We start from the raw sequence: 21234 nt of genomic DNA on the forward strand, positions 1-21234 counted from the left end.
CAACCTGCCTAATCCTGACTCTCTCTGGAAATGTGAACTTTCTAATCCTCTTCATCCACTCAATCCTGACCCTTTCTGGAACTGTGTACTGCCTACTATATTCTACTAAATGAACCCTGTTTTTTTCTCAGTAAAGATCATTGCATTTTCCATCAGGGATTACCAGCATGCACTGTGGTGCAAGTAACCATCCTGGGCTCTTACACAATATTTTAACTGTAAGGCTAATATAAATTGCATCCTTAACTGTAAAATTCACACATAGTACAGTTTGCAATTGCAATATTATGTTTTCATTGCCAAGTTGTTGCTTTTTTTTAAACTCAATTATGAGTTTGTGGCTTCATGAAATTCTTTGCACTGACTATAACGTGTGATAGACAGTCTAACTACATTGGTAGGAGCAAAACAAGATGGTGATCCAAAGAGCTGACAGTTTAGATGATGTCGTAGGCATTGCCTCTGTCCCGGAGTTCATCCTGTGCTGATCCAGGGTGTGTGTAGTGCAGCTGTGATTCGTAACGCCGGGTTAAATGGCTGGTATAGATCACTGGAGTTAGAAAAGGCAGGAACATTCATTGTAGGTGACACGTGCAGAAGGAATGTATATACGTTCCAATTGGCAGGCGATTGCCATCTGCAAGCAAGTCTCTAAAATTTCCTTTAATACCTGGGGACTCGGGGTGTCCAGATGTCAGACTCGCTGCTCATAGCTAAAACATTCTGATCCGCCAGGAACAGCTGCTGCAGAGACTGCTTGTTTCATTGACTCTCCCTTATTTTATTTACATGAACTGGGCACTCCGACGCTAGCTCATTCCCGGGTTTCTGAGAAATTCTATAATTAAAAGAATAGCGTGTTGTGCCTGAATATCATTACAAGATTCTTTCCTTCCTTCCTCTCTTCCTTCCTCTCTTCCTTCCGGGATGCTGATTTTAGTTAGAAATTGTTTAAAACATTTACATTAAACGGGAAAATATATACCAGACCATAATAATTTTTACAATCTTTAAAAAATTGCACATACCGTTGCATCGAGTGTGGCAGAAACATTTGTATTTTTTTTTTCTATTTGTTACAAAACGTTATTACAATTTACCTTCTCCAAATTTATCTCAGCGGCTTAGCCGAGCTTCTAATTCGGAACAGTGAAGTTTCCTGTCCAAAGGAGAAATGGACACACTAGTGAGACATCCCATAGAAACAAGCTAGCACTATTTATTATACACTTGTTAATTATACTCCCAGCAGCCAGAACCGGGGATTCCATCAGTTGTGTAATGAACAGAAGCTTTTAGGTAGGGATCCACGGCTGATGGGAGTATAGTTAACAAGTGCCTTTTAAATGAGATCTTAATAATATAAGTAATAATAAGTATACAATGTATATTAGTACTCGGCATGTGTTCAACATACATTGTTACTTGTCCGATCAATGTTTTTCTAATCATAGTTAAACATTATAATAATTAAAGAGTAAACAGTGCTTCTAAACTAAGTTTATTCAATTGTTTAAAGGAACACTATAGTCACCTAAACAACTTTAGCTTAATGAAGCAGTTTTAGTGTATAGATCATGACTCTCAGGTTTTACTGCTAAATTCACTGCCATTTAGTAGTTAAATCACTTTGTTTCTGTTTATGCAGCCCTTGTCACACCTCCCCTGGCTATGACTGACACAGCCTGCATGGAAAAAAACAACAACCTGATTTTCAGATGTAATTTACCTTAAACAATTGTATCTCTTGCTCTGTAAATTTAACTTTAATCACATACAGGAGGGTCTTGCGGGGTCAAGCAGGCTATTAACATAGCAGGGGATACAAAAATCTAAATTAAACAGAACTTGCAATAAAGAAAGGATAAACTTTAAATTACTCTCTACAGGAAGTGTTAAGGAAGGCTGTGCAAGTCACATGCAGGGAGGTGTGACTAGGGTTCATAAACAAAGTGATTTAACTCCTAAATGGCAGAGAATTGAGCAGTGAGGTTGCAGGAGCATGGTCTATACACCAAAACTGCTTCATTAAGCTAAAGTTGTTTTGGTGACTATAGTGTCCCTTTAAGGTCAATAATTTGATGTAACTGGGTAATAATGACTTCATGTCCTGGATAGAACTAACTAGATATTTTTAGAAGAGAAAAATGGTGGATACATGCATTTAAAGAGAAAATAAAGCAGCTTAAAGCAATTATTGATTACTTATTGATTATACACCAATATGCTAATTTATTGATTATATAACCTGTGCTTATTTATAAATCATTAGCATATTATTATGTATAATAGTTCTAGAGTGAATGTATTTTGTTGTTCAGTGGTTGCTATGAAATAAGGGGTAATGTTAGAATGAGGAACGTGTTTGGATGGCACACATAGAACTTAGTACTGTAACATCCAATATAATTCCATCCTTCTATGGAACACAAACACTGAAAGGGCAGATACTGCTGTAAAAACATTTGCAGCAATTGTACGCATGCTCTGTCGTGTTCCTCCAAATGACCCCATCTACATTGTGTAGAACATGTGGTCCATATTGCCTTAGTCCTTCTCATTGACGATTTGCTGCTGTTTTATCTTTGATTAGTAGACAAGACATTGTTCAGGTCAAAATCATGTTTCAAAAGACTATGCTGGAGTCTGTAGATGTGTAAATAGGAAACTAAAAACATTAAAACCCCGGTGGTCGATGTGCAATTAATGATTTACCATCTTATGAAAGCTTCTAACCACATCAATGGAGTGCAGCTAAACTTCCACGTTAACCACACGCCAGGAATTGGCTTAATAATTAATGAATGCATGCTTTATCATAGACTTATCAAGAACTGCCTTAGGGCCCATTCAGTGGTAGATAATTGAATGAGGTCACAGGGTTAAACAAGTGGTTACTACTTTCAATGTGACCACAATTCAATTGCTTTAACTACATATAACTATTTAGACATTTAAAAAGGTGGGCATGTGTGTGTGTGTGTTTTGCAAGCATTTTTCCATTATCATATTCTGCTGACCACTCCTGACTCGGATTAAATGCACTGTTTAGTTATGGTGTGCTTCTCTCTGGTTCCAGCTCAGATTGAATGCACTGTTTAGTTTTGCTGTGCCTCTCTCTGGTACCGGCTTGGATTGAATGTGCTGTTTAGTTATGGTGTGCTTCTCTCTGGTATCGGCTCGTTTTGAATGCACTGTTAAGTTATGGTGTGCTTCTCTCTTGTACCGGCTTGGATTTAATGCACTGTTTAGTTATGGTGTGCTTCTCTCTGGTATCGGCTGGGATTGAATGCACTGTTTAGTTATGGTGTGCTTCTCTCTGGTACCGGCTTGGATTGAATGCACTGTTTAGTTATGGTGTGCTTCTCTCTGGTACCGGCTTGGATTGAATGCACTGTTTAGTTTTGGTGTGCTTCTCTCTGGTATCGGCTTGGATTGAATGCACTGTTTAGTTTTGGTGTGCTTCTCTCTGGTACCGGCTTGGATTGAATGCACTGTTTAGTTATGGTGTGCTTCTCTCTGGTATCGGCTCGGATTGAATGCACTGTTTAGTTTTGGTGTGCTTCTCTCTGGTACCGGCTTGGATTGAATGTGCTGTTTAGTTATGGTGTGCTTCTCTCTGGTATCGGCTCGTTTTGAATGCACTGTTAAGTTATGGTGTGCTTCTCTCTTGTACCGGCTTGGATTGAATGCACTGTTTAGTTATGGTGTGCTTCTCTCTGGTATCGGCTGGGATTGAATGCACTGTTTAGTTATGGTGTGCTTCTCTCTGGTACCGGCTTGGATTGAATGCACTGTTTAGTTATGGTGTGCTTCTCTCTGGTACCGGCTTGGATTGAATGCACTGTTTGGTTTTGGTGTGCCTCTCTCTGGTACCGGCTTGGATTGAATGCACTGTTTAGTTTTGGTGTGCCTCTCTCTGGTACCGGCTTGGATTGAATGCACTGTTTAGTTATGGTGTGCTTCTCTCTGGTACCGGCTTGGATTGAATGCACTGTTTAGTTATGGTGTGCTTCTCTCTGGTATCGGCTCGGATTGAATGCACTGTTTAGTTATGGTGTGCTTCTCTCTGGTATCGGCTTGGATTGAATGCACTGTTTAGTTATATTATTCTTCGCTTTGGTACCGGCTCGGATTGAATGCACTGTTTAGTTATGGTGTGCTTCTCTCTGGTACCGGCTTGGATTGAATGCACTGTTTAGTTATGGTGTGCTTCTCTCTGGTATCGGCTCGGATTGAATACGCTGTTTAGTTATGGTGTGCTTCTCTCTGGTACCGACTCGGATTGAATGCACTGTTTAGTTATGGTGTGCTTCTCTCTGGTACCGACTCGGATTGAATGCAGCACTGGCAGAAACCCCACGACTCCTGGTTTAAGTGTAGAAAGAGTCAAATCATTCAATGTGATGTCACTGGGTGTTAACTTCTAATTTCCTCCCTCTTGTGAGCCGCAGTCAGCTGGAATGAAGCGTGCACACTAAAAGAAAACACGCTAATAATTTAGCATTAAGTCTCCGCCCCCAAATAAAAAATAGAAATGTTTGTGTACATTTGAATATAAACGCAAGTATGCAAAACTGAAATGGCACAAATTGCTTCAGTGCCCACCCGGAGCCCCATGATCTCCCATCCACTGCACACAGGATGGACCGGGCATTTATAGGGTGTAATGTTTTGGCTATGGAGGGCTGTTGGAGCTAAACATGAGTGGCTATGAAACATTTACCCTATTACACCCTGTGAATGCTGGTCTACAAAGATGAGGCCAGAATCTGCAGATTGATAAATATCATCCACTGTCATTGTCAGATATCTGGTATCGGCCACGTGTTCAGTATCAGTGCTGACGATTTGCCAGTGGACTGTCGTTACTTTGTATTGTCACCATTTCAGGGAAATCTCTCTCTCAGTGTGACAAATTGAATAGTTTGTTGTCACTTGTGTTCTTGAAACCCAGACAGTTACTCATTTCAATCTCTTGTCCTGACTCATGAATCAAGTTACTCATGAAGCATTTTTTTTGTCTGTTTGGGAACAAGTAGGATGAAGAAATAAAGGAGAGAGAAAAAAAGCATAGTGTACATCCTCAGGGATGTTATTGTCCTCTAGACCCATCTGATGTCATCTATAGATTTTGAGAAATTCCCTCTGTGGGAGTATTGTATTACGTGTGCAGACATTACCGTAGGCGAGTTCCTCTGAAGGCCACTGGTACCACGTTATTTGGTATTGTCTCTGGAGAGGACACTTGTTATCACAGTTCTAGGTGGTCTGTGTATCATTCTGTAGCCACAGGTAAAAATGCATTCAACCTCTGCGTGGGTCTAACAGAATATTGTTCTATTCATTTTAATAAATTATTGCCATTCTTTGAATATTTTTCAGGAACACCCGCTGACCCGCATTCTCTAGCATGTGTTCATTCTAGATTTTGAATCTGTGACCGAAGATTACCCTCTGTTCTGCAAAGGTTTAGTCTTTCTCAGGTGCTCCCCTCAATGCCATACACCTACCCTTTGTCCTCATAGGGCTACTCCGGGCATCAAAACTACTACAGCCTGTTGCTGAAGCCACAGCCTTCTTCTTTCATTGGCTGATAGTGTCAGCTGATTGCTCTAAGCCAGTGAATGCAATTCTGTACAATGAAATGTTCACAGAAGTGACATTACTCCAGGTTGCTACTAGCTGAGGACTCCTGAATGATGTCCTGGAGTTGGAGTTACACCTCCGGCAACAGAGACTTTAAACTTTGTATGTGCAACGTTTAAAAGTGCAGACTCCAAGCATCATGACCACTTTAACTCGCTGAAGTGGTCATGGTGTTTGGAGTAACCCTCTAAATAAAACATATCTTGTGCACGAGCCATTGACTTCCAAAATCTATAACTGGGATTGGCAGTTTTTTTTCTATAGTCACAATATAAATAGAGATTTTCAGGTCAAATAGGATCTACTTCCTTTACGAAGGGTAATCCCAACTGATGATACAGTAGTCCAGCTGGACTTTTCAATGCTTGGATATGGTAGAGCAGTGATGGTTGTGTTGATGAACAATACTTCTCATGAAGCTCAGCAAGCCAAATGTCTGCATGAACTTTGTTGGAAGTTTCCATCAGTAAAAGTAAGGAGATAAATGATTAGCTACCCATGTAACAATGCAGCTGGAAGTGATTTCACTTATTGTGAAGCTCACATGATGCTCCAGGAGCCTCCACTGGTCTTCCACTGGTAGAGAACAAAGTTAACTTAAATCTAGTTAACTCTGGATTAGAAAGGTGTTTAATGAAACTGGTTTGAAATTATGCCAAGAAACCTAAAACAAGTAGTAATTCCAATTATCGGAAAGCATTGGATTGGCTGAGATTACCAATTGTGATTATCTCAGCCAAGGAGGCGAAGCGGGTGACAGAGCCAGCTCTGCCTGGCCAACCAGAAACTCCTCACAGATATGCAATGAATCAATGCATTCCTATGGGGATAGTTCAGTTCCTCCATGCATAACACACAGGGTGCAGCACTGACCCAGGAAGCACCCATCTAAATGATTGCCACTGGAGGTATCCCCAGGCAGCAATATAAATACTATCGTTTTACTAGACACTGTTCTAGTGACTGAAGTTTCCCTTAAAGCTCATTTTACAAAGTTTCTAGTTAGGGTAATAAGGAGTGTACAAAGTCAAGTAAAGTCCTCATTGTGAGAGGTATAATAATGGCTGTGAGATGCACAGTGTAGCTACACTGGCAAATAAAAGATAACAGATTGTAATCTCACACCCTTTGTCCACCTGAGATAGTATAATGTCTACAACACGCTTTGTGCGTTTGCATACAGTGACTGTGTGGTGCATTTATACATATATAATATATGTGAAAATATCTCTGACTCTCCAGTATCACCTGACTGTCTGATCAATTAATGAAATCCGTTCCTCAACAATGAAACCACTTATTTAGCAATTACAATTATTTATATAGCACAAACATGCATTGCAGTGCTGCACAATAGTTAAAGCAAGACATACAATGCTAACAGAAGATGTGTGACATATGGGAACAGTAATATATACTATATATATATATATATATATATATATATATAGGTTCTAGATTAAAGGGGCAATCCAATCACCATAACTAATACAACTTACTGTAGTGGTTATGGTGACAGTAGTTCCCTAGCGCCATCCCACATAAGATGTCAAAGAGTTTCTACATGTTCTGACAACTTACCTGGGCTCCTCTCTAGTAGGAGAAGCTGGATGTCACTGGAGTTTTAGAGAGAGCGTCAACTGAATGACCTCAGCCAAAAAATGCTGTCCTGCATCAGTCCTGTTTTGCCAAAATGAGATCTGACTTTTCCTGTTGGATAAAACGACATGTAGCACGAGAGCCCAAAGGCACCCGGGTGAGTTGTCAATCCAAGCTAAAACAATGTGATATCTTACTGGCCCCAGAATTAAATAATACTCTGATCTAAGCATATACAATCTCCTTTATATATCAGTTTTATATCTATACGGGCCAGGTTGACATACAGACTAGGAAAAGCTTAAAAAATGAAATAAAAACATGAATATATTTTGCTCTATTCGACTCACATGCTGCGTATATAAAACCATTCAGCCCTCCTTGCAGCACCCACGTTAGCTAGAGATTATAAAGTCATAATTTCAAGTGCAGCTAAGAAAAACTCTTATAGAAGATCTGGGAGCAGTTGGCAAGAAGAAGTTGCAAAAAAAGTTGTTGATGGAACAGAATAAAAAAAAGGCTTTCCATTCAAGTCTTTCCAAACACAAGTCTTTCTTGCCGCCAGTGAAACCTATCAGTTTGTATCGAAATGTAAAGACGACAAAATATGAGTCTCCGCTTTGTGCCTTTACAAGGTATACTGGCTTATTGACACGCTTCATGTGTACTCAAGGCACTGCGAACAAAGATTGCAAAAATACCAACATATTATTCGCTTTATTCAAATATTTATATTAGAAGTAACCAAGATCGGATATCAGTGCCACATTAATATTGGGGATATCTGTGGCCTCTCTATGACAAAGCTCACTTTATGAAGGCTTGTGTTTCTAAAAGAACTAAGTCATATCTGTGATAGATTGTGGATAAAGTTCTTTATAACAGGAAACATGATTACCCTCTTAAAGTGACACTGCAATACATTAATCAGATTGATGGATGCCAACACTCGTAGAATTTTAATCCGACAACTCTGAATGCCACATGCACATCATACTGCGATAAAAAACAGTTTACAAAAACAAACAAAGAAACTTCCATCCTTTTCCTGGTGCTGATTCTCACCCACCTCAGCAGACACACGAACATTTCTTAAATTAAATATCTCATAAAATTCCACAGAAAGCTAAATGAAAAAAGTTAGTAAAAGCAGATAGGAGAATAGTAATTGGTGGCTGGCTTCGTCAGTTTATGGATTTTTATTGAGGTTATTCATTTTAATATAACTATTATAGTTTGTATCTTATTATTCAAAGTCTAAAATTAGTACACGATTTGAACATAAATGGAAGCGAGACATTGCATCTTCCCCGACACCATTTACAACCATGAAGGGTGTTGGCCCTTCTTCGCCAACACAGAGGAAACACATTGGCGAAAGTGGTCAGTGACCGTAATATAGCAACAATAGTTCAGCAGTGACTGGCAGGCTGGGAAGGATTGGACTAACCATGTAAATATTGAAATTTATATGGCAGACAAAATGTTTGTTTTGGAAGGGGGCAGAGTTTTTTAACGGCTTCGTTCTAAGAAGTAAAAAAAAATAATTCACAAATGATTAAAGAATGTTTATACTTAAAGTGGTGTTGTGTGGCATCGCTCTGGCAAATGAACCTGTGCCAGGGCAGAGAGTACAGTTGTATGTAACACAAGTCCACAGAATCTGCCATTCAGCATTCTAGAATCTCTGCAAAATATTATTGGGTACCACTTCAGTTTATCAAGATGATTGGCAGCTTTTGGGAAGAGTATGTGCAAAGTAAATAATTTTACTTTTTTATCTTTGGACAGATATTGCGCCCGCATAGCGCGGCATTGCCAACGACGTGGGCGATGCAGGACAACCAATATTTAAAAGGGAGACTTTGATGTGCGTAGACAAGTTGACATGAAGTATCAGGGCAGATTCCCGTAATGCTGCATAATACAAAATCAACAGAAAATAGTGCACACTACGCCCACTGCTGCTTTCGCTGAACAAATGTAGCCCAAAACATTTTGCTAAAAACACATTTTAATTCATGAAACTTAAAACAGATCAGCCTGTGCCGGGTTCACCTGCTCGATTTAGAAGCGGTAGTCACATTTTTGGGATCCAAATTCATAGAGGTTTTTTTTTCTACTCAATTGTCTCTTTTTATAGGACAGCTACCTGTGGTGTTAATTGTTTCTGGGAATGATGCATCCAGGGTTGTGTGTGTGGGTGAGGATGCTGTTTGTGTGGTTGTGCATGAGGGTAGAAGGCTGCATGCAGTATTGCGTGTGCAAGAGGGAGGTTGTTGTGGGGTCGTGTGTGGATCAGGCTGTTTGCAAATGACTGATACAGGCTCACAGATACACCCTTAAGGAATCAGGAAAAAACACTCACAAATGCACACATACATTGAAAGCGACTCAGAAATGCACACAGACACACATTCAGAGATACACACATACAGACACACTCAAGGACATACACTCACAGTCATACATCACTCATAGATGTACACACTGACACACACATACACAGTCACACACACAAAAACTCACACAGCAATACATTTAGAAACATACACTCACATTCACAGCTTCAACACACCATCTATCTTGTCCTTCTACCCTTGTATCTCTCCAGTATTCCCCGTTCAGCATACCTGGCATGCTGGCAGTGCTCTCTGCCTGCATGCTCCTTCACTGTGCCCCGCATGTGAGGAGAGAGTGGGGAATGTGATGTCACTTTCCCTCTATGTCTCTCCTCCCCATACACAGTGCTGTGCAGGGAGGATGCAGCAGTGGGCACTGGGAGAGGCCCACCATCCGTGAGGCTCCTGATGGTTATCCTGATGGATGGTGCCTCTGTCTTAGGGGGTAATTATAGTGGACAGCCCTGAGGCCACACTGATTGACATGGTACCAGTCAAATCGACTAGAACAGTGGTTCCCAAAGCAGTCCTCAAGTATTCCTAACAGTCCGGGATTTAGGGATTACCCGGTTGTGTCTTGGGTGTTTCCACTTTAGACACAACAAGTTAATCCCTAAATCCTGGATTGTTTGGGAACCCTGGACTAGAAGAAAGGGGAAAAAAAGATGCATAAAGAAATACTAGCTGATAAGGGCAAACAAGACAGAAGGAGGGTGGAGCACTCTGTGCCTCCCCTATCCGCCTGCTGCCCCAATGCCACGGCCTTGATGGCCTTATGGCAAACCCAGGCCCGGCTAGTGAATATGTTTGCGCTATTTAAATGATAATAACAATAATAATCTTACCTGCAAGGGTTAAACCATTTCCCAGTGGTTTAACCTCAAATGTGGTCTCTTTGTGCCGGACAGCTTTGCCCCCTCTCTATGTTTAGGAAAGCTAACTAGGGGAGTTGTGATAGGCTGAGAGCATCAGCTGACATTGGAACAGTTTAACCTCTGAAGGTAAGATGGCATCCACAGAGACTCTCCATTTAGCTAAAGTTGTTTTGGGAGTGGGAGCTTACATTTTCATTTACATCACTGGCTATAAAGTCACTGAAATCACGCTGCCTCGTGACAACAGTTTGCACTTTTTATATTTAGTGCTTTGTGTAGCTCTTTAAAACACGTCAATTTGTAATTGCATGTGTAAAGGGTAGACATTCCAGAATCAATGTTTCCAAGATTCTGTTTTGAGATGTTCAAATAAAGATGCAGGTATTTCATTTTTCATATTTTTAATCCACTGGTTCCTTCCTTTACACAAACCAGATGCTTTGTTGTTAAATACAAAGACCTGAAAGATTCCTGGCTGTAGTTTTAGACTGTAGGTGCCTTTCGACGTATGGTTGGACATTTAGTAGATCACGCTGGAGATCTTGGTTAATGGTTTGGCTGATGAGCAATCATTTAGAAGCAAAGTATCCATGGAGTCATACATATAACTATGAAGCTGTTATTCTTTAAATGAAGCCAGATATGCCTGGAGCTGAGGAGCAGACTCAGATACCAACATACAACAAGTCTAGCAGGATCTCCAGAAGGGGAGAATGCCTCAAACAAACTTTCCAATGGATACAGGAAGGGGAGAAAAAGAGCAAGACTCCTGACACATTCTCAGGACTGCTACCTGGTCAGTTAGAAAGTTACAATATCAGGGTCCTGTCCCACTGTCTAAATTTAATTCCCTTGCGTTCCACATCCGGAGACACAAGGGAACTGTCCCCGTGCAAAAAAGCACGAGTGTTTAATTAGACTGGCACAAAGACCATGCAGAGAGATCTTCAGCAGCACTCTCTGGCTGGTGTCAGGATTACTGTTGATCCAGCACGTAGAATAGTAGCACACCTAGGACTAAGTATAATGTTTAACTGGACCTTAGAACCTGAGAATAGTCAAAATACTTGCTGAGGTCAGGGACACAGAAAGAGACACAACGATGGAGAAAGCCAAAAGTCAAGGATACCAGAAAACAGGGAAGTCAAAACAAAGCCAAAGTCAAATGCCAGAAAAAACACAAAAAAAAACAGGAACACACTGTAGGATAACCAGCTAGTGGAAACCACGACAGGGCACTGATAAAAAGGCAATTTTGGTTTAAATAACCCTCTTTAGGCTGTAATTGGCTGTCTCTGACCCCTAAACCCAGTCTATGACGTGACGTCGCACGCACATTGGCGCCATCTTTGATGTGGGCAAAGGTAAGTTTCTTATAAAAGCCAGAACTGCAACGGCCAGCGTTCCTAAGAATTTTGCACTCGCTGGGGACCAGAATTGGTGTCTCCAGTGACTCAAGTTGGGTCACTGATGTTGTTCACTTGAAGGCTTGCCGACCCACTGCTATTTCATGCCTCCCAAACTTGGAAGGTCCGCATTTTGTGTATTTGATCCTTATCTTGCCATATCTCCTGTAAAACATATCTGTGAAAATTGGTTCAGTAAAGGTGTGGCCCAAGAGGGAGCATGCCAGTAATGTGTCCGAGCAGGGTGCTGCGAAAACATATTTGCATTAGCAGGAATGCCCTGCATTCGGACTGGGTAGGAGTCTCACTGAACTTTTTGACACTTCCTCAGGTTTCAGATTTGATTATTCCGGACTGTCCTACTTGATTCAGGAGTATTGGTAAGGATGTAGTAAGGAGAAAATTGATACCAAATGAATTAAATATATAACAGTAGAAAATGTCCGTCTACAACATTGGGCTATAACGTGATGGTCAAAACCAAATAAACAAAACCTCTGATGTCTACTATGTTTATAGAAAGTCTGTGCGGTTCATTCAAAAACATTTTTTTTAATTATAGTCAATCGACAAAAGAAATGGAAATTTAAAATAAAAAAAATAGCTGAAGTTCGAAAATGTTTCAGATTCTGCGCCTTTTGTTCTTAAGTTTATATTTCTCTTTCTGAACAATTCCTGGTTTAGTAAATGAAGCTCTGTTTTGGTTTTGTGTGTTAAAAGGAATTTACAAATGAACATCTCCACACACAGCGAGTATAACATCTATCCCCCCCATGCAATGAAGCTCATTCATTTTGTAGCCGAATGTGAATTCTTATATTGAAATTCTAAATCTCAATAAAAACAGGGAGTCGGGGGGAGATGGGATTATTTTTCCCAGTAATGGTTCCTATGAGGATCAACTTTGGAAGAGAGATGTTTATGTAACCTCTCCCGTCAGTCACAAGACACTGGCCAGTTCTTGAGCACTGAAGGGTTCTTGGTCAATAGGAAGTCAGTGATGATGTCATAGCCTTACGCCTGCCAGTGCAGATGGCTTGAAATCCTGACAGTGCGAGGCAGGAGAAAGCAGGAATCTGACTCAGACGCTACTTGAATTGTAAAGGACTCTCACTGTCAAGTAGAACAGGAAACTCTGTAACAAGCTATAAATTTCTCAAACGAGAATTTCTTTCCATGTTTTAATTTATGAATGTGTTGCTGAGCAATATTTTTCAGAAACACACACAAATTACCCCAGCTACAAAAACATTGCGTACATTTTATAGGAGTGTTTTGCCTATATGGGCAGCGATCTTTTGCATCATTCTGCTTGTTTAATATTCACACTACAATGTTCTCACTTTTTATTTTATTTTACTCTTTGTCTCAGTATTTATTAAAGAATTCGTGTCTCGTTTTAAAGTTCTCTTAATTTCACCTGTACATCATGCTAGCTAAATGGTTATATAAATATAGTTATATAGCGTTTCCATTTCCCTAGAGCAGGGATAGGCAACCTTCGGCTCTCCAGATGTTGTGGACTACATCCCCCATAATGCTCTTACACACATAATGCTGGCAAAGCATCATGGGAGGTGTAGTCCAAAACATCTGCAGAGCCGAAGGTTGCCTATGCCTGCCCTAGAGGTATATATACCCATTGCTGATCTCGTGTATCTCAGTGTCCTCTAAGTGGTGGTAATTATCATTTAGGCTGGGCGCATTCGTGGGTATCCACTGACTCATTTTGGAAGAAGACAAATCACTATTTTTCATATATATATATATGTGAGGTGCAATCACTAAACACCCAACTGTTATGAATTTTAGACAAAATAGCTAAATATTATTGCGATTGAATTGGAGAATGTTTCAAAATCTATTATTGAAGTCTAAATGTTGCAGCTCAGTTTTTAATTTATTACAATTGGGTACTTAGTAAATAAGCCCCAATATTGTTTAATTTTAGTTCTCTAAATCTCTGTTTCTATATCTATTTGTCTGTCTGTCCCTATCTATCTGTCTGTCTGTCTATCGATCTATCTTTTGAAGGAAAACATATTCATACAGAGCCATTTGCACCCCTTTTCAACAACTACGGGTGTACTATTACGAGTTCCGAGATACTGGGTGCAAAAAAAAAAAAAAATAGCTGGAAAGATATGGGTCCGAAACCAGCAGGATTTGTTGTAGGTGTGAATGCTAGTGATTGATCTTTAATCAAATAATAAACTTTATCCAATCTTGCCATTTGAAAAGTAAAAAAGTAAGAGCTAAACTGACCACTTTTACAGCAACTCCAGTGCGTGCCCTGCGGTTACTGTGCTCATTCCTCTGGCTCAGCCAATCAGGTAGGTATCAATGAAAGGATGTGGGTGTTCACCATACTTGTACCACCCGCTAACCTACTTTGATAGCAGTGGCATCAGTACTGTAAAGGGAGTAAGAATATTTAAATAATATCTCCTGAAGGAATCAAACATAGAATTTGTCATTATGAAATATTACGTATGCACAGCATACAGCTATTTCATCATCTAACATGAAAATGCCTTGTTCCCTTCATTTTGTTTTTACATTTTTTTTTTTTTTTAAATGTTTAAAGAAAACCCTAAAAATGTTTCAAAGCAGCATTTACTTATGTTTAATGTCTCTGCTAATTACAGCTAGATGGAATTCTATGTATACAGCTCTTGTTAAGTAAAATAGCTTTTTTTTTTTTTTTTTTCGCTTTTTTTTTAAACGGTGCCAGTTCTGGGAAAAATCTGTAAATTCATTGTGCTTCCAGGAAACTCGAGGGTGTAGAAAATGAGGGAATGAGGACTTCGGGAATACTCAGGAGAATTAAATCTCTCCATTTCGCCAGCCAAACCATAGCCTTTAGGAATAACCCGTCCATCTATCAACACGTGTAAATTCACTTACATATGTGGCTTGCTAAACTGTCTGCTGGCAAAACCTGATTCAGGGGAATCTTTAGAATTGGTGAAATAATATGAAGATTGAAAAACGTATTATTGAAATAAGAGATTCTTTGTCTTCTGTCTTTGACAGTAACGTTCATATTTAAGGTGAAAGTGGAAAAATGTATATGCTTATATTTTTTCTTTGGAGACCCTTCATCTATCCCTCATTCCTCTAAATACTACTGAAGTATTTTTTTTTTCTTAAGTGGAGGGAGCGGCCTGGGAGACTTGTGCTTATACATGTGCAGTTATGGGTCTCACACAAGGGATCATGGGACATTTGGAATTTACATTGAATGCCAAGAAGTGCCAACTCAGCCTTGCATTCAACACAAATTCAGCTAATAAGAAAGTAGTTAGTATATTAAGAAGAAAAACCATACTAATTGCTAGCATGTAAAAACCTATTCAAATGTGTCCCGTTGTGACTGCAATAAAACTGGCTTCCAAAAATTAGGCTAAAATAAATTGGTTTATTCCCAGCTCGTTTCTTAGCTAATAGATCTTTCAATGTTCACATATTATTTTAAACATACAGAGCTGTTTGTGTAAACGTATAATACATATAATAAACACGGGATATTATAATTTAAGTGAAATGTTGCTATTTCTTTAAATACACAAGATGAGAGTACATGTTAGTTGTACTCCCGCCAACCAGTGAGAAGATTTCTGTCAGAGACTTTGAATTCCTGCCGTAATCACATACTAATCCCAGACACAGTGTTATCTAAACTCAGACGCTCAGGTTACTGCTCAATACATCTGCCATCGTGCATCAAGGCAGCCATCTTTTACAGCAGTCTACGGCTGCAGCTGGCAGGGGATCCTGGGAGTTTTAGCTGGGAAACCCCGAGTTCAGCACATTTCTCCGGCTAATACATTAGATATATTTATTTTCTTTTTCTAAAGACCCTCTGATAGATTTCACAGCCGTTATTATCATAATGTTTCATGGATCACGGATAGCATAGCTGGGCCTCCCTGATGTTTGCAAATTCTATTTCCCATTCTCCTCACACATACTTAAGGATGGGCGCTGAGCTACGTCATCCTTGATCTAGGATCCTGTGGCTGGCACAGGATGATGAGAATTGTAGTTAACGCAGAGTTTTCTATACTGGACACTGCAATATGCAAAGGACTTCCAGGCACTTTGCACGTTGGTTGCCTGATGATTAGATATAGCTATATGGAATGAATTGTCTATTACTCTACAAACCCACCTCCCTTAGCCGCGTTTCCAAGAGTCCCGGCCAGCAAAAACATCATCGCGTCCATTAAAAAGTCTGCTGATATGCGAATGCTCGGGGATATATGTACCTGTAGTCAAAAGAGAGGCAACCACAGGAAATGTTGAGCGGAACACACACAGAGATGCTCTTTTTTTCCCCTGTTTATTAATGGACTTGGCAAAAACCAACCAGGCTCAAGAAGAGTGGTTTCACGCACGTTTTATGGCGTCTGAACCGCAAACCCATGGCTCTTTAACTCAGCAACGCAAGACAAACGTGTATTAAATCTGTCTGGGACTGTCAATGTTTGCTGGGGGTTTAATCACTGAACTGGGATCCATGAAGAGCTGACAGGGGGATCGCACATTTTAGATCCAAATAACAGAGTAAGAAATATAGCTATATCCGACGAAGAATTCTTAGTATGTCTTACGTTAACAGCGCAGACACATTTGCAGGGATGTCTTGTGGTCTGTACAATACCTGCCAACAGTCCCGAATTCGGTCAGTCAGTCCTAATTTTGGTCCCGTGTCCATGTCAATCAGTGCAGTGTCACCATAAAGAGACCATAAAGTACAGGGTGTACGCATTAATTCATGCCCTCATACTGTGCATGGATTTTTTTCCTGTCCTTACAGGATACATTCATATTTATATACCTTGTCTTAAAGTTTAAGTATGCTTGAATAAAAAACCCAATGTGTTTAGGATAGTTTGATCAAGCGATATCAGTGACCCCCCCCCCCCCCCGTGTTTAACTGACCATGGGTAATTACCCACAATACACTGGTTATTGAAATTGTAACAACTAAGTGCTACAGATATCCCTTGGATACTGGGAAGAGACTAATGAAGTGCTATTCATTTTAGTGTATATTAGAATACTCACTTGAATTATTTTCGCAGCTGAAGTGGGGGTTTGCCATAGTAATGTAGTGTGTATCATTTGGGTAGAAACCCATTGAAGTGTACCATTAAATCCCATGGTGAAACCAATCGATTAGATTGTTAGTGAAATTCAGTGCTTTGCCAGTCATACAGATATTGCCCTGTTCTGAGCTAGCTGTACATCAGATCAGATAGAAGGCTAACCACACCTAAAACCAGGCTATGGTAGAGAACCTATGTTACACTACAGAAAAAAAGCAATAATGAAAGGAACGCTATAGTGTCCGTAAGACAAACGTATTCCTGACACTATAGTGCTGGTGTGCCGCCCCCCCCTGTCTGCACAGTGAAAAGATTTTCATGTTTAGGAAGCGCTGAGTGCCGCTGTGGCATCGCCGCCGCTGATAGGCTGAGAACGGCCAGGTGACCCTTTCAGCCACTCAATGACTCCCCACTCACAAAACTGGTTAGGAAAGGAACATACTTTTTCCGAGTCAGTTTTGTGAATGGGGAGTCACTGATTGGATGAGAGTGAAATTGCAGAAGTTGGAAGCCACCGAGGGGGAAGGGGGCTGAGATCGGGACTGGAGGCAACTACGAGGTTACAACTGTTCGAAAATGGTTTAACCCTTGAAGATAAGAGTGCATCCGGAGGCCACAGGGCACCATAACAACTTAGTTTAGATGAAGCTGTTTTGGTACCTGGAGTGTTCCTTTAAGCTGTAGTTGTTCTGGTTACTGTAATGTCCCTTTACGTACAGAACCATGACACATCTTGCTACACTGTGCAGAATTGGCACCGATGACATGATCTGACATATTACGCAGAGTACCAAGTCTGAGAAATGCACAAAAAGGTTATTGTACATACCATCATGGGAAAAAGAAAGTACACCCTCTGTGAATTCTATGGTTTTAAATATCAGAGCATAAAACCAATCATCTATTCCTTAGCAGATCTTAAAATTAGGTAAATACAAAATCAGATAAACAATACACGACTCTGGTTGTTACAGTGTTTTGCTATGTAAAATCTGGTATTTAAATAGCGAGATCTATGGAAGACTGAGGTACAATGTTTTCTGGGTGCTGATTACTCCTTCATACGCCTGCTGCTGTATGTAGCCTTCAAATTATGCAAGTAAATGTCGAGGAACACATTGTAGAACATTGTAGCTCTTGCTGACCTATATTTGTTGCTTCTCTCAATATCCATGTTGTATGGAGAGGTATATCCATTTTTCGCCATGAAATGACTCTCTCTTCTTTTCTTTGACAATATATCTTTTAATTTTTGTTGTTGCTTTAAACTGTGAAACGTCCCTTCTTATCAAATGAACAAATACAAATCTTGGAAAAGAGCTGGAACCCCCCATCCTATCTCGAATCTGAATCCTATAGGGAATATTACTGCCTTGAGTAATCTAAGCCTGAGCCAAACATGTTTTCTAAACTTAGAAAGTGATCACGTTTCACTACCGCAGACTGCGTGCTATTCCGTGGGAGCTGTCCTCATGTTAAAGCGGATATGCGTGCAATTAATGCAGAGTTTGCTGTACTGTTAAATGTATAGTAATTAATTGAATAATTGAAATGTGCAGGTTTTATGCAGAGTTCTCTTTTGCCTGTATTGTGTTAATTATGGAAACGTATATCTATTGATCAAAGGTTTAGAGCAATTGGAAACATTCTACATATTAATTTCATTTATACATAGGGGTCTATTCGCTAAACAGTGAGTTGGGTAATTTGCTAAATTTAGACTTAGAGGGACACTGCAGAACCCTAAAGCACTTAGCTTGCTGAAGTGCTTTATGTTTGAAGAGGGTGCCCACGTTTTTTCATTTTTCGAAAAGTACAGATTTCAATAGAAACTGTCACTTTTATAAATTAACCTAGTTACACTCCCTGACTGTCAACCAGACTACCAGTCCTTTTACTTCCTGGTTTGGTTAGCTCAGTGGAGATAAACTCAAGAGGCAGCAATTGCCCAGAGCACTTGCCTTGCAAAGACTTCTCATTGAGCTGCATTGGGAAGTCTGTGATTGGACAGCCACAGAAAGTCTGGGCGGGGCTAGAAGGGGAGGGCTCGCAAAGGCTGCAGGCAAGAGATCTGCAACTTCTGCAAGCTGTTTTAGATATAATCCCAATTAGAAAATGCAGAATTAAATGCATGTTTCCATTGGGGTAAATCTACTAAACAGTGGTTTATTTTGATTTAGACAGTGGAGTCTCGCCTGGCTGAGTCAAAATATTTTCCTGGCACAGCTTTTCCAGTGGAACTCTTTCAAACCACTGAAGTACTCACCAATTGGTGAAGAGACCCCCTTCACATGTGACATGAAATTCATGGCTCATAACAATTACCTGTGCACATTTCTTTTTACTAAACTGGGCATTCTAGGGAACTGACAATAGAGTTGCAAATTTTAGGAATAAACTGCCAAAGTGGAAAAACATGTAATTCTCCACTTTCCAATTCAGGTTTTTAGGCCTCAAATTTGTAATTCACTAGAATGTGAATATATTTGAAAACATGTTCCAATTCAAATAATTTAACAAAATTGCAAGTTGCAGCTGAGGTGCAATGGTAAATCCAACGCACACCTGTGCCTCACCTGACACCCTCTCTGAATTCTCTATTTGACAGATTTGATGCCAGGTGAGCTGGGTAACTCATTATTACACTTATTACACTTCTGCTTTAATATAGAGCAGGTTGAGACTTCTTTATATGGTCACAGCTAAAGGGGATTCCCTTGACCATATTTGAATTTCCCCCTTTTTTTTGCGTGCCCCTAGAATTCGAGCCCCTATGCCCCCGCGTGCCCATACAGGATTGCCTGCGGAGGGGCAGAATACTGGCCAGAGACTACACCCCTTCGGGTCTTTTGAAGAAGCATCAAGCCACGGAACGTACGTCCGAACGTGAGTAAATTCTGAAACCATTTAGAATCTGGCCCTTTTTGTCATGTATATCTTTGTATATAATATGAAATATCAATGTACAGAATGTATTATACACACATCATTATGTAACCAATAAAATGTATTTAACTTTAACACATCTTGCTGTGTTTGGCTCTTCAGCACTTTGGTTTACGGACAGTTTTTCAGTGTAGTTTTAAGTTGGTCATCATAAGTTTTACCCATTTATTTTGACATTTATATATGAGATGAAGAAGAGTCTGTACCTATTTTTTTTCTTAAAAGAAACTGGACCAATTCTCTTATTAATTTGTTGGCTAATCAAAGTTCTTCTGTGGAATTTCTAATGTGCAAACTGTGAATTTTCTGCTTTTTCTTATGGACTTAATCAGTCCTGTTTGTCCAAATTCCTATAGCACATGGTGACTAAGAAAACATGGGATTAGGATTTAGCAGGTCTGTTTGCAGTGATATAAACCAATGAGAGGGGTATTAAAGGGTTGACTAAATGTTGTGGCTAAAGGAAAACTATAAACTGAATTATGTGATTAAGAAATTTGAGAACATAAATACATTTTGCTGGTTACCATTTGCCCATTCACTCAAGAGGAAGTCGAGAAGATGAGCATAATTTGTCCAAAATAATCATGTTTGGATAATATATGGGTTTGGCCATGAATAAAAGTGGGTTGGATTATGCTTGACACACCCAAATATTAATTCCTGCCCCCGAGGATATGGATTTTTTAAAAGTGAGTTAATGACACTGATTCAGCAGTAATAACCGGAGCTGTGGTTTTATTATCAGTAGCCGTAATATCGTTCTTACAGGATTGTGGATTTAATAGACTGAGTGCATTTCTATAAAATGATAGAGGGTGATTCGAATGACAGCGAAGTGATCGACTGATTACATTTCTCTTAGACGTCCTGCAATGACGATCTTAAGCAGAATAATACAACATCTCTTGCATGAATACAGTTTAACAGATTATTTCATCGAAATATCATAACATTTTGACAGGGCCATATTGTAAATCCTCTGCTACCACATTAATCAGCATTCCAGAAAATACATCTAAACAACAAATGTTAAGAAAAAAACTGAAAATGATTTCTGTTTCCAATGTTTTCTTTTAGTGGGGCAATATATCAATCCTGTTATGGCACAGATCCCTATAGCTATCCTGTGAATCACATGCCGTACAGAGTAATAGCTATAATATTGTCACCTGCTCATTTCCTGTACACTATATTCTGTATACATTCCTCTTCTAGAGCAGAGCTGATTTTATCAGTAAGT

General features: G+C 39.7%; 1 protein-coding gene across 2 annotated transcripts in view; it reads left to right on the forward strand.

The window, feature by feature from the left end:
• Window positions 1-21234, forward strand: part of WNT9A (Wnt family member 9A) — a 108846-nt gene that overhangs the window by 20018 nt on the left and 67594 nt on the right. The window contains exon 2 of one of the 2 annotated variants that reach the window (XM_063450832.1): window positions 19806-19931. The exons of the other annotated variant lie outside the window; for it this stretch is intronic. Coding sequence (XP_063306902.1) covers window positions 19806-19931 — 126 coding nt within the window. The remainder of the gene's footprint in view (window positions 1-19805; window positions 19932-21234) is intronic. 2 annotated transcript variants of the gene reach the window in all.

The sequence above is a fragment of the Pelobates fuscus genome, chromosome 4, assembly GCF_036172605.1.
Source record: "Pelobates fuscus isolate aPelFus1 chromosome 4, aPelFus1.pri, whole genome shotgun sequence".
NCBI lineage: Eukaryota > Metazoa > Chordata > Amphibia > Anura > Pelobatidae > Pelobates > Pelobates fuscus.